The sequence below is a fragment of the Zalophus californianus genome, chromosome X (assembly GCF_009762305.2).
Source record: "Zalophus californianus isolate mZalCal1 chromosome X, mZalCal1.pri.v2, whole genome shotgun sequence".
In the NCBI taxonomy this organism is placed as follows: domain Eukaryota; kingdom Metazoa; phylum Chordata; class Mammalia; order Carnivora; family Otariidae; genus Zalophus; species Zalophus californianus.
In genome coordinates, this window is record NC_045612.1 from 114,174,444 (window position 1) to 114,186,775 (window position 12,332).

At 42.9% G+C, this 12,332-nt stretch overlaps 1 protein-coding gene and 1 long non-coding RNA gene across 3 annotated transcripts in view; one reads left to right on the forward strand and one right to left on the reverse strand.

Annotated features, from left to right (window-relative positions):
- ADGRG2 (adhesion G protein-coupled receptor G2) overlaps window positions 1-12,332 on the forward strand; it is a 131,601-nt gene that overhangs the window by 100,451 nt on the left and 18,818 nt on the right. For both annotated transcript variants that reach the window (XM_027607785.2, XM_027607784.2), the window contains 9 exons: window positions 1,690-2,078; window positions 5,421-5,592; window positions 5,796-5,952; window positions 6,808-6,951; window positions 7,787-7,909; window positions 8,573-8,618; window positions 8,740-8,843; window positions 9,950-10,071; window positions 11,295-11,563. In XM_027607785.2, coding sequence (XP_027463586.1) covers window positions 1,690-2,078; window positions 5,421-5,592; window positions 5,796-5,952; window positions 6,808-6,951; window positions 7,787-7,909; window positions 8,573-8,618; window positions 8,740-8,843; window positions 9,950-10,071; window positions 11,295-11,563 — 1,526 coding nt within the window. The remainder of the gene's footprint in view (window positions 1-1,689; window positions 2,079-5,420; window positions 5,593-5,795; window positions 5,953-6,807; window positions 6,952-7,786; window positions 7,910-8,572; window positions 8,619-8,739; window positions 8,844-9,949; window positions 10,072-11,294; window positions 11,564-12,332) is intronic.
- Window positions 5,398-12,332, reverse strand: part of LOC113930585 — a 31,662-nt gene continuing 24,727 nt past the window's right edge. The window contains exons 2-4 of the long non-coding RNA XR_003522537.2: window positions 8,560-8,772; window positions 7,885-7,980; window positions 5,398-5,515 (exon numbers count right to left, since the gene is read on the reverse strand). This is a non-coding gene — a long non-coding RNA (uncharacterized LOC113930585). The remainder of the gene's footprint in view (window positions 5,516-7,884; window positions 7,981-8,559; window positions 8,773-12,332) is intronic.

The following is a 12,332-nucleotide window of genomic DNA, read 5'->3' on the forward strand; positions in this document are numbered from 1 at the left end:
GGGTTTTCTCATGCACGGCCTAGGTTGAGAACCACTGGGCTAAAGCAACACTGAGGGCATAGCTGATTTACAAACTGGGGACCCCTATGGCCCCAGCTCAATTTATTTTTTCAGTCAACGAACATTTCCGGTCACTATGTGCCAGTTAGCATCATGCTGTGCTATAGTGGTATAAAATTGATTCAGACAGATTCCTATGTTCATCAGTTTCACAAAAATTTATGTATTATTAACTTCAGTTCAAGATTTTCTTGAAACAAAATTCAATAAGTCAAAGAAAAAAAAGGCAGTGTGATTTACCTATTCCAGCCAGTATCACACTAAATGTGAGTGAGCTAAATTTGAGGTTTCATGGAAAAGAAAGGCTTACTTGTGACTCATGAAGACCAGTATGAGAACTTGCTGAAATAAAAAATGCCATTATCCAAATCAATAATAATGATTTTTGCACATTTTTCTAATATGGATCAATACACAGAAGATTGTAAATGTAATTGACAGAATTATGTACTTTGCAAAAACTACAGGAAAAATCTGAAGAACATTTTATGGTTATTGATAAACTTAGAGCTGCTTTTCATTTTATGCCATACCCTTTTGTACCCCATGTTAATACTGAGTTGACATAAGAGTTTGTGAATCTGGGGCGCCTGGGTGGCTCAGTCGGTTAAGCCTCTGCCTTCGGCTCAGGTCATGATCCCAGGGTCCTGGAATCGAGCCCCATGTCGGGCTCCCTGCTCAGCGGGAAGCCTGCTTCTTCCTCTCCCACTCCCCCTGCTTGTGTTCCCTCTCTCGCCGTCTCTCTCTCTGTCAAATAAATAAATAAAATCTTGAAGAAAAAAAAAAAGAGTTTCTGAATCTGTTACGGACAGATACAGTTTGAAATGGATATGATTTTGCCTCAAAGTAAAATCAATTGTGCTAAAAATGATGAGCCAGTTTTGCTAATGCAGATTCGAATATTCAAGGAAAATGATATTTTGATATCTAAGTTTTTAGAAGGATTTTTTTAAACGATTTTATTTATCTGATAGAGAGAGAGCACAAGCAGGGGGAGCAGCAGAAGGAGAGGGAGAAGCAGGCTCCCCGCTGAGCAGGGAGCCCAATGTGGGGCTCGATCCCAGGACCCTGGGATCATGAACTGAGCTGAAGGTAGACGCTTAACCAACTGAACCACCCAGGCACCCAGTTTTTAGAACACTTTACAGTATGTTAGGAACAGTTTGGGCATGTGATTATCCGTTTTTGAGAATACATTTTGTAAAACCTAAAAAAAAAAATGTAAGATTCCTAGTATATGAAAACCAACTAGGTGGGTAACAGCATGTAACAGCTCCCCCTGCCCCACCAGAAGCACATAGAAGTGTTACAAGATCTCTTCAACTGAGTGATAAGTGATAAAGCACAAGAGCCTGAGAGCAGTGGTGAGTGAGTGAGTGACCCGGAACTGGCAATTCATAAAAGAGCATCCCTCCTGGCTAATTCCTCTCCGAGGGAGGAAGTGGTGGAAGTGGGCAGGGGCAGGGGGCCAGTGGCAAGGGCACAGCAGGTGTGCAGGGCAGAGGCTGGGAGTAGCAGGTCCCTGGTGGAGCCAAGTCACCTTGGTGGTGTCGGGTGGTTGCTAGAGGAGATGAGCCTCTCTATCGCTCATTCGTGTCTCACGTGCATCTCTCTGATTCTTTCCTTTAGTGACCTGCAGGATCCTGTCGTATGTCTTGCTGGTCATCCAGATGGCTCACCATTTTCTTCTAGCAATTCCATCCCAGTTGTTCCTCGGGCCACCATTCTCTCCCAGGTCTCCAGTGCCTTCTCTTTTGCTGAACCTCTAAATCATCCACCTGTAACCCAGAGCCCTCCCTCTCCAACACGAGGGATTTACCTTCCTTCTTCCCAGCCTTCAGCTCCCCTAGCTTCCAGCTCTGCCATTGATATGCCCCCCAGTTCTGGAACTATCTTTTCCCCTATGCCCCAAACTGATCTTTCCCACACACTGCCAACTGTGAAATCCGCACTTTCCTCTCCCACTGCGTCTGCCCCTGCGAATGTCATCACGACCAGCACACCTCCTGACAAGACAGGTAAATATGAGGAGTCACGCTGCTGCTGTTTGTTACAGTCTGGCTTCCTGAATCGCAGGGGCTAGCCTGCCAAATCAAGATATCTGTAACAAGGCCCTGTTGAACCTTTCTTTTTTATGATACCTGCTTGATTTCGAGAGCTTTCCTCCAGAGATTCGTAGAACATAGATGTGGCTAAGTTTGATTGTTTTGACCAAGGGAGTGGAGAAATAGCTCTGAGGCAAACGTATCTCATTTTGTCGAGATGAGTTATTTTACAGGTTTCTTTCTCCCACAAAAGGTTATTAGGTCACTGTTTTCAACATTCTGAAGAGGAAACTGTTGAACTTTTTTTTTTTTAAGATTTTATTTATTTATTTGACAGAGAGAGACACAACCAGAGAGGGAACACGAGCAGGGGGAGTGGGAGAGGGAGAAGCAGGCTTCCCACCGAGCAGGGAGCCCGATGTGGGGCTCGATCCCAGGACCCCGGGATCATGACCTGAGCCAAAGGCAGACACTTAACGACTGAGCCACCCAGGCGCTCACTGTTGAACTTTAAAAAAAAAAAAAAAGATTTATTTATTTATTTTAGAGAGAGAGAGAGAGAGAGAGAGAGAGAGAGAGAGAGGGAGTGTGGTGGGGAGAGGGACAGAGGGAGAGGGCGAAAAAAATCTCAGATTCCCCGCTGAGCACGGAGCCCGAAGCAGGGCTCGAACCCACCACCATGAGATCAGGACCTGAGCCAAAACCAAGAGTCAGACACTTAACCGACTGAGCCACCCAGGCACCCCAAGAAAACTTCTGTACTGTTAAACACGGTAATTCCATTTAGAAAGATGACAAGAGAAAAATTTAGCTTTCTTGAAAACAAGTCAATTACGGAGTGACAGACGTGGGACTGAGCTAAGGTTGCCTTGAGGAGGGGAGAAATGTTCAGAAGACCTATGTGTGGGTCTGCAGGTGTCCTCACCTGCAGTGTGATCTGGGATAAGCCATTTAGCTGACTTTAGCCTACACGACTTTAAGATGGAAATAATCACACTAGTTGCACTGGGTTTGGAATGATGGTTACAGGAGAATGCCCTGGAACCTGCAGAGGGCTCCCCACACACAAAGTTGGCTTAGGGGTAAAGAGATAAAGACAAGAGCGGAAGATGCAAGAGAGAATTCTGGATGCTTTGAAGGTTCAATTCAGTGAGTAAGAAGCAGACCTTCCTTTAGATTTCGGGGGAGTGGGAGGCAAAACCAAGTTCTTGGTGACATGAGATTGGAGCTCAGGTTGTGATCTCCACCTTCTCCCCCACAGTGCAAGCATCCCCAGGAGATTGGGAGCGGCTGCCAAATGACTTGATATTTCTTTTTTCTTTTCTTTTCTTTCTTTTTTTTTTTTTTAAGATTTTATTTATTTATTAGAGAGAGAGAGAGAGTACAAGCAGGGGGAGTGGCAGAGGGAAAGGGAGAAGCAGACTCCCCACTGAGCAGGGAGCACGATGTGGGGCTTGATCCCAGGACCCTGAGATCATGACCTGAGCCGAAGGCAGCCATTTCACCGACTGAGCCACCCAGACGCGCCATGACTTGATATTTCTTTGAATTTGCACTGCTCTCTCAATTTTTTTATAAATATGGACATTTTAGGCCACATTATAAAACCAATGGGACCTTAGTTTAGAGAAGGTTCAGTGGCTGATGAAAAATAAAGTAAAATTGAAGTTAGTTAGCCTGGGCCTAAAACACCCACCTTTGCGGAGCTATCCCCATTGACCATTAGAATCAACCTCACAGTCTCCCCAGAAAGGCTAGCAACATATCCCCCTGCATCTGTGCTTCCATTTCTGACACTCCAGTTTTAGCCAATGAGACAACAGGAGCAAAACGACATACATATAAAAGCTGTGTCAGAGTTATTACCTGGTAGTGAAAAAGTAGATACAACCTAACAGTTACACAACAGAAGAGTAATGAAATACAGTAAGCCACCTCAGCATGATGACTGTTCGCAGCCCTGCATAAGAACAGCTAGATGAAACTCAGGGGCATCTTTCAAGTCTTGAGTGAAAAAAAAAAATAACGCAACAATAAATAGTTTGTACACTGTGTTTATAACAGTATGTGACAACAACATGGATGGAGATTAGAAGGGAATATGCAAAATAAGAAACAGGATGTTTGGTGGTGGAATTAAGAGACTTTTCCGTTGCTAGACGGATTTGTATCATTGTTTTCCAATTAAAAACACTATTGAAAACCAGTTTACAGCTGGTCATCTAGCTATTAATTTCATAGTCTCTTTTTCACAAAAATTTCTTGTTACCCATGTAAAATCCTGTACACACGATATAAATTAGATACAAGTGTATTTATACTTATACAAATATACACTAACTACACTGATGTGCTTCTTTTTTTTTCAGTTAGGTTTATTTTTGTTAAGATTTTATTTTTACATAATCTCTACACCCAGTGTGGGGTTTCAACTCATGACCCCGAGATCAAGAGTCGCGTGCTCTTTTAGACTGTGCCAGCCAGACACCCCAGTTGGGTTTCTTGAAGTATAATTTACATACGGTAAAATTCATCCAGATCTGTGGATAGATGAAATTTTTATAGTTCCATGAGGTTGGATTAAACACCCATAGCCACATAACCACCATCACAATATATAACATTTTCAGCACCCCCAAATTTCCTTCGTGTTCCTTTGTAGTCGATTCCTATCCACTACCCCCAGCCCCTGGCCACCACTGATTGATCTGTTTTGTTTTCCTATACTTTTGATTTTTCTAAAATGTCATATGAAGAGAATCATACAATATGCAGCCTTTTGAGTCTGGCTTCTTTCAGTTAACATAATATATTGGAAAATTGGAGATCCATCCATGTTGTTGCAATTATCAGTGGCTCCTACCTTTCATTTATTTATTTTTTAAATTTTTTATTGTGATGTTAATCACCATACATCACATCATTAGTAATTGATGTAGTGTTCCATGATTCACTGTTTGTGCATAACACCCAGTGCTGCACGCAGAATGTGCCCTCCTTAATACCCTTCAGCGGGCCAACCCGTCCCCCCACCCCCCTTGGCTCCTACCTTTTAATTACTGAACAATAATCTCTTGTACAGAGGGATCAGTTTGTTTATCCATTCTTCAGTTGATAGACATTTGGGTTGTTTCCAGTTTGGGGGTTTAATGAAAAGCCTCTATAAACATTCACGAACAAGTCCTGAGACATGTCTTTATTTCCCTGGGGCAAATGCCTAGGAGTAGGTTCGCCAGGTCATAGAGTCTATGTGTGTTCCTTTATTAGTGATTTTTCCATTATGTGTTCATAAAATGATTTGGCTCTCTGTTACAGAAGTTGTTTATACCAGCAGCATCAGTGATTCTGATCTTGAGAACCAAGTGTCCCAGATGGAAAAGACTCTGTCCTTGGGCAGCTTGGAGCCTAACCTTGCGGGAGAAATGATAAACCATGTCAGCAAACTCCTTCATTCCCCACCTGCCTTGCTGGCTCCTCTGGCCCAAAGGTATGACTTAGCAAACTCACGTGGTCAGGAGAGGGGACCCTCTAAGAGAACGAGACTTCTTATCAGGATTAATTACAGCCAAGTATTTTTCTCCCACATAAGAGGTTCATAATGACTTGTTAAGTTGCTACTGCATATTCTGCTTCGAATGGGGAAGACAAAGCAGGAGTGCTAAATTTGAAAACTACCACTTGTCGTTACAGATTGCTAAAAATAGTGGATGACATTGGCTTACAGCTGAATTTTTCAACCAAGACCATCACTCTAACCTCCCCTTCTTTGGCCCTGGCCGTGATCAGAGTGAATGCTAGTAATTTTGACACAACTACCTTTGCTGCCCAAGACCCTGCAAATCTTCAGGTACATCCTAATCTATTGTGGAAAAAACATTTTCTTATCTATGATTGCAGTCTCCATGTACTTCATGATGGAGGCAATTACTGCTTCTAATCAGGGGTGGTACTAAAAATATTTAACATCTAGAACAGTGAGGCACTACAGAATCAGAAACAGGACATTGGTCTTGGCTGGAGCAGGATCTGAGTGGTTAACCCTCTAGCAGCTAAATGGAAGTTTTGTGGGGAAGTTGGGGGCTCAGGTGGGGAGAAGTGTCCTGTGGAGGGCTCTAGGCAGTTGCAAGAGAGGGGGGACATGAGCTACTTACCAGCTTATTTCAATACTTTATACAAGTGTTTTGACTGCCCTGGTGTCAGTAGTGGTGCTGAGTATCAGTCCTGCTTCCAGTGTTTTCTATCCACCTATTAGAGGGATTAGGGGCTGGAAATGCCCACGTCAGACCAAGTCTTGCCTTTTTTGCCTTTTAATTTAATTTGTATAGTCTTCCCTTTACAAGTTTAGTGCGTGTGGTTTTATGAAGACTTTGCCCTAACAGGTGGCCGAGTTGGTGTGTCTGCAGTTACCCTTTCTGCACTCCCCCCTCCCAGTTTCGTTGAGCTATAATTGACATACAGCATCCTACACTTTCTGATGGTTTCTGTGTATCTTTAAAATGTTCCCTTTCCTGCTCTGAGGCCTTGTCTGTCTATTATACATCCTCTCCAATTTCATAGAGATCAGAGAAACAACAACTGATTTGACAAGTTACCACAAATAAATGCCTTTACAGGATCCTCCGTCTTAATTAGTTCTTGTGTTTTCCATCTCTTCATTATACTAACTCCAAGCATTTTTTATTATATTTTACTTGATTTTCAGGTTTCTCTGGAAACGCGGGCTCCTGAGAACAGTATTGGTGTTATTACTCTGCCTTCATCACTGATGAGTAATTTACCAGCTAATGATGTGGAGCTCGCTTCCAGGGTTCAGTTCAACTTCTTTGAAACACCTGCCCTGTTTCAGGTAAGGTTAATGCTAACTGCTTTGGGTTCAGGTTTTGTTTTGGAGTGAGGCAGTTTCGTTTCTTTTAATTCTCCCATGAAAGCTGCAGTTTATTTTGATTTATTTATATTTTTTTGCAGTTTGTTTTCATTCATTTATTTCAAAGATTTATTTATTTATTTGAGAGAGAGAGAGAGAGAAAGAGAGAGTGCACGCAGTGGGGAGGGGCAGAGGGGAAGGGAGAGAGAAACTAAGCAGACTCCCTGCTGAGCACAGAGTTCCGGCGCAGGGCTTGATCTCACGACTCTGAGATCATGACCTGACCGGAAACCAAGAGTCAGATGCTTAACCACCTGTATCCAGGTGCCCCTCCAGTTTATTTTTAAACAGGACCTAGGGATACTGGTAATGATAAATACAATAACTGACATTTATATATAGCATTTACCAATTGCTGAGCATGCTACTAAGCACTTAGAAATGTTAACTCTAATCCTCTCAACAACCTTGTGAGGGAGGAACTATTCAACTATGATTCCGATTTTACAGATGAGGGCAAGGAAGTGCGGAGAGGTTAACTTGCTCAAGAACACAACAGTTTAAGCGGCTTCGTGTTCTATTCCCTTTACAGTTCCTGAGGGTCCTGGTGTGTCAGTCTGTGAAATTTCGGTCAGTAGTTAGAGCACATGGGTATAGTGGAGCAGGCTCTGTTTCTAATTGTGGGCCTTGGGAAAGTCACTTCAATCCCTGACCCTCAATTTCTCACCTAGATTATAAAATCACCGGTGTGGACTTACTGTTCTTTAGGGTCCCGTTCAGCTCTAAAATCCATCTTGTTGATTTTTTGGTGTGCTAGGACCCTTTCCTGGAGAACCTCTCTCTGATCAGCTACGTCATATCATCCAGTGTGGCAAATCTGACTGTCAAGAACTTGACAAGAAACGTGACGGTTACCTTAAAGCACGTCAAGCCAAGCCAGGTGCGAGAGGTCTGTCTGGTCTCTTCATGGACCAGATAACGCTTGCGCAAACCACGTCTGTCAGACTTGACCTGAAAGAAGGAGATCCAGCAGAACCTCAAACTCGGTTAAGGCAGTGTGTGAGGCTAGGATCATAGGGTCACTCTGTTGGGTTTTAGCATGCCTAAGCACTGACCACTTCATTTCCAAGAAGGTGCAGCGCAAAAGCCAGCTACTATCAATTGCCCAATTTTAGTGCATTTAGATCTGTGGCTACAGGTCTGATTCTCACCCCCAAAGAGAAAACATCTCTCATTTCAGTTCAGGTTGAGCATTATCTATGACCATACTACTCAAAGTCTGGTCTGCAGACCTGTACCTTCAGCATCACCTGGGATCTTGCGAGAAATGCCCACTTTGAGGCCCCATGCTGACCCCTAGAATCTGAATGTGTGTTTTAGCAAGGAAGGCCTCAAGGTCATTCCTTTGCACAACTGCTAAGTCTAAGAAGTGCTGACCTATATGAGACTCACTTGCTTCTAGGGACTAGAATAAAATAAGAATTCTCCAAATATCAAGAACGAGATTCTGAAATGAACAATTTCATATATTTTTTTTTTCAATTGCTTTTTAGTTTTTTCAGTTGCGTAAATTGATTATTTGTCACTTACCTTTCCACTGCAGGATGACTTAACCGTGAGATGTGTATTTTGGGACTTGGGCAGAAATGGTAGGTTCCAGTCGTACCTATTTCAGTCTTGAGTGGGCAGGGGCGGGGACAGGGGAGGAAGTGGCAATCATTGAGACCACGGCCTTGCTGATTGGACAGATACTCTTCCCAATACCAACAGGTGACAGAGGAGGCTGGTCATCGGATGGCTGCTCTGTTAAAGACAGGAAGCAGAATCAAACCATCTGTACGTGCAGCCACCTTACGAGCTTTGGCGTCCTACTGGTAATAACCCCACGCTATATGGCTTTAGATTCTGGGTCTGAGGGGTAGCTGGGCGTCACACCATGATGTCTAATATGATGGATGACTTTGATCAGCAGGTAGGATATTGTGGCAAAGTTATAGACCAATGAAATTACTCTTCCAATGAGCAAATGCACTTGGAAGATAATACTTGAACGTGGAAGTTTTTTTTTTCCCCAGTCTATTTTTATATGCAAGTTTCCCTCTTTTAAATAGCAGGGCCTAGGGAATTCAGATTAAAATGGGTAAGAACAGTTGTTCAGTTTGCATTGCCCTTTAAAATCTTCTCTCTTTTTTTAAGATTTTATTTATTTGAGAGAGACAGAGAATGAGTAGGAGGTGGGGGAGGGGCAGAGGGAGAAGCAGACCCCCTGCTGAGCAGGGAGCCGATGCGGGACTCGATGCTAGGACTCCAGGATCATGACCTGAGCCGAAGGCAGTCACCCAACCAACTGAGCCACCCAGGTGCCCCGTACTTTAAAATTTTCATAAAATGCTCTTGTCATAAGTTATTATGTTTAATTTCTCCAACAGTCCTACAAGATAGGTGGAATGGGGTGCTGTTACTCTCATTTTAAGAAGTTAGAATTAAGACTCATTTGTTAGGCCATTGTCCACAGTCACAGAACTAAGAAGTATAAGGGCCTGAAGCCAAATTCAGGTCTTTAGGCTCCTAGCCCGGTGCACGTCCAGTGTATCGTAATGCCACGGCCTTGCTGATGGGACAGATACTCTTCCCAATACCAACAGGTGGCAGAGGAGGCTGGTCATCGGATGGCTGCTCTGTTAGAGACAAGAAGCAGAATGAAACCATCTGTACTGATCATGTACACGGGCTTTGGAGGCAGCCAGACCAGAATTTGGGTCCTGGCTTCTCCATTTCATACTTGTGTGACCTTGGGCAAATTATTTAACCTCTCTGGGCCTCAGGTTCATTGTTTTTACTTGATGATAATAATTGTGTCTACCTTGTAGGTTTGTTGAATGAACTATGGATGGGCACTTAGAACACTCAATAAATGTAAACCATAGCTCTTTTATTTCTTTAAAATATTTGATCTTGAAAGCAGTATTTTATTTTCCAGGACCTATCTCGAACATCCTTGCCACCTTCTCAGATGATGGCTCTGACGTTTATCACATATATTGGTTGTGGGCTTTCATCAATTTTTCTGTCAGTTACTCTGGTAACCTACTTAGCCTTTGAGTGAGTATCCACACTGGAAACTTGGATTACAGGATGCAGTACTCACCTCCACTGCCAAAATGTATTACGTGTGCTCGTTGGCCTACCTTATCCTGTATAACATCTAATGGTGTCACCTATATGCAAAACTTTGTGGGACTTTTTGGTTAAAATACTCACTTCCTTCTACTAGTTTGCACACTTACTGAGGGCAGGGGTTGTGTCTTGGTCATCTTTTTACCCTAGAATGGTGCCTGCTACCTAGCCAACATTAAGCGTGAAATGAAAGATGGATGCAGACCTTGAAACTCAAGAGCTTATAATCTGATACAGACCATAGCTTCACGTACAGCATAAGAGCTATGTTCAATTTATTAAGTTTCTAAGTTACACTGGTCAAACACAAGTAAGCCATGAAGGAGATGCTATTATTTGGAATGTCCCTTTGGTCACTTTGGGGTGGGGGGGCCGAATTCCAACAAATTCTGTTGGAAAAAAAAATAGGCACTTTTATTGCATTAACTAAATCAAACATTATGTAAGTTCTGGGATTTAGATTTTGGACACTGCTCAGGAAATGCACAAATTTACTTGCAGTGCCAAACTTAGGGTCCAGCTGTAACTACAGATCTTCTAGTGGACCTTTGGAAATATGATTAATGAGACTAAATTACCATCAGGCCAGCCATTACTCAGAATGATTTCACCAGGTCTAATTTCACACACAGACATGCACATGTCATCAATTAGCTCTAATTTCCTCTGCCTGTTTCATTTAGCTGTAGTTTACACTCTTCTTTCCATGATCTCATTTTAACTAATAACATAATAGGGGATCTAGCTAGGTTTTGAAGATCTGAATGTAGGAGCCCATTGTATGAGAAGCAACAGCAATGCTTCTCGAAGTTGCTTGGGAGAAAGGAAGGTGGGTGCTCAGTAGATTCCACTACAAATTATTTAAAAGGTCGGGTCAGCCATCAACACGTAAAAGATTCCACATAAATGCAAATACAGATTTTCCATATTGTTATGACAGATGATATTCTGTTTTGATTTTTCCCTTGTTGTTGTTATGGTTGTTGATTTTCAATGCCTGCCCCCACCCCTACCCCTGGCACATACACACACAGAAGAAATTGATGCATATAGACATTTACCAAAGAATACACATAAATTTCATACATATGTTCACATAAGGGTTGTCAGAATGGGATGCTATTTCTTTTCTTGTCCTTTCCTTTTAGAAAGATTCGGAGGGATTATCCTTCCAAAATCCTCATCCAGCTGTGTGCAGCTCTGCTCCTGCTGAACCTGGTATTCCTCCTGGACTCGTGGATAGCTCTGTATGACATGCGAGGCCTCTGCATCTCGGTGGCTGTATTTCTGCATTATTTTCTCTTGGTCTCATTCACATGGATGGGCCTGGAAGCATTCCATATGTACCTGGCCCTTGTGAAAGTGTTTAATACTTATATCCGGAAATACATCCTTAAATTCTGCATTGTTGGTTGGGGTATGTATAATTTTGTTTGCACATGGCCTGGGCTTTCTCCAAAGCTTTTACTCCTCTAGTTTGGTTTTTTATCAAGTAGAGACGATGATAAAGCAGGTCATACTTGGCAGGTTTCTAAAACAGCTATGTTGTCCTTAACTGCACTGCCTGCCCAAAAGGACTGCCTGCCTGTCCAGTCTCTCTCTCTCTCTCTCTCTCTCTCTCTCTCTCTCTTATTTTAAGATTTATTTGTTTTAGAGGGGTGGGCAGAGGGAGAGGGAGAGAGAATCTTAAGCAGACTCCCTGCTGAATGCAGAACCCGACGTAGGGCTTGATCTCTTAACCCTGAGATCATGACCTGAGCCGAAACCAAGAGTTGGACGCTTCACAGCCTGGCCACCCAGGTGCCTCAACCTTGTCCAGTCTCTTTCTAGAATACCTGTATATTGGTTATGGACATAAAACTCTTTGAGGTTAGGGCTATGAATACTGTCTGTATTTCCAGTAACTAGAGTTAGGGCTGGCACACAGAAGGTGCTCAAAAAATTGAAGAAAGTGAGCTTCGTGATAATGAGGTCAAGCTCTCTGTCCCTGGCTTCCTAGCTAGCCTCACTCTGTTCTAGATCTCCCAGATATGACACACATGTACGACACTGTGCTCAAAAGGACAGAGTGAGATGAACATACCAGGTGAGACCTGATGTAACTTCATAGCCGCACTGACACAATTTTCAGATCATGCCACCTGTTGGTGGTGGGTCACAAAGTCTTAGACACCACACATATCTTG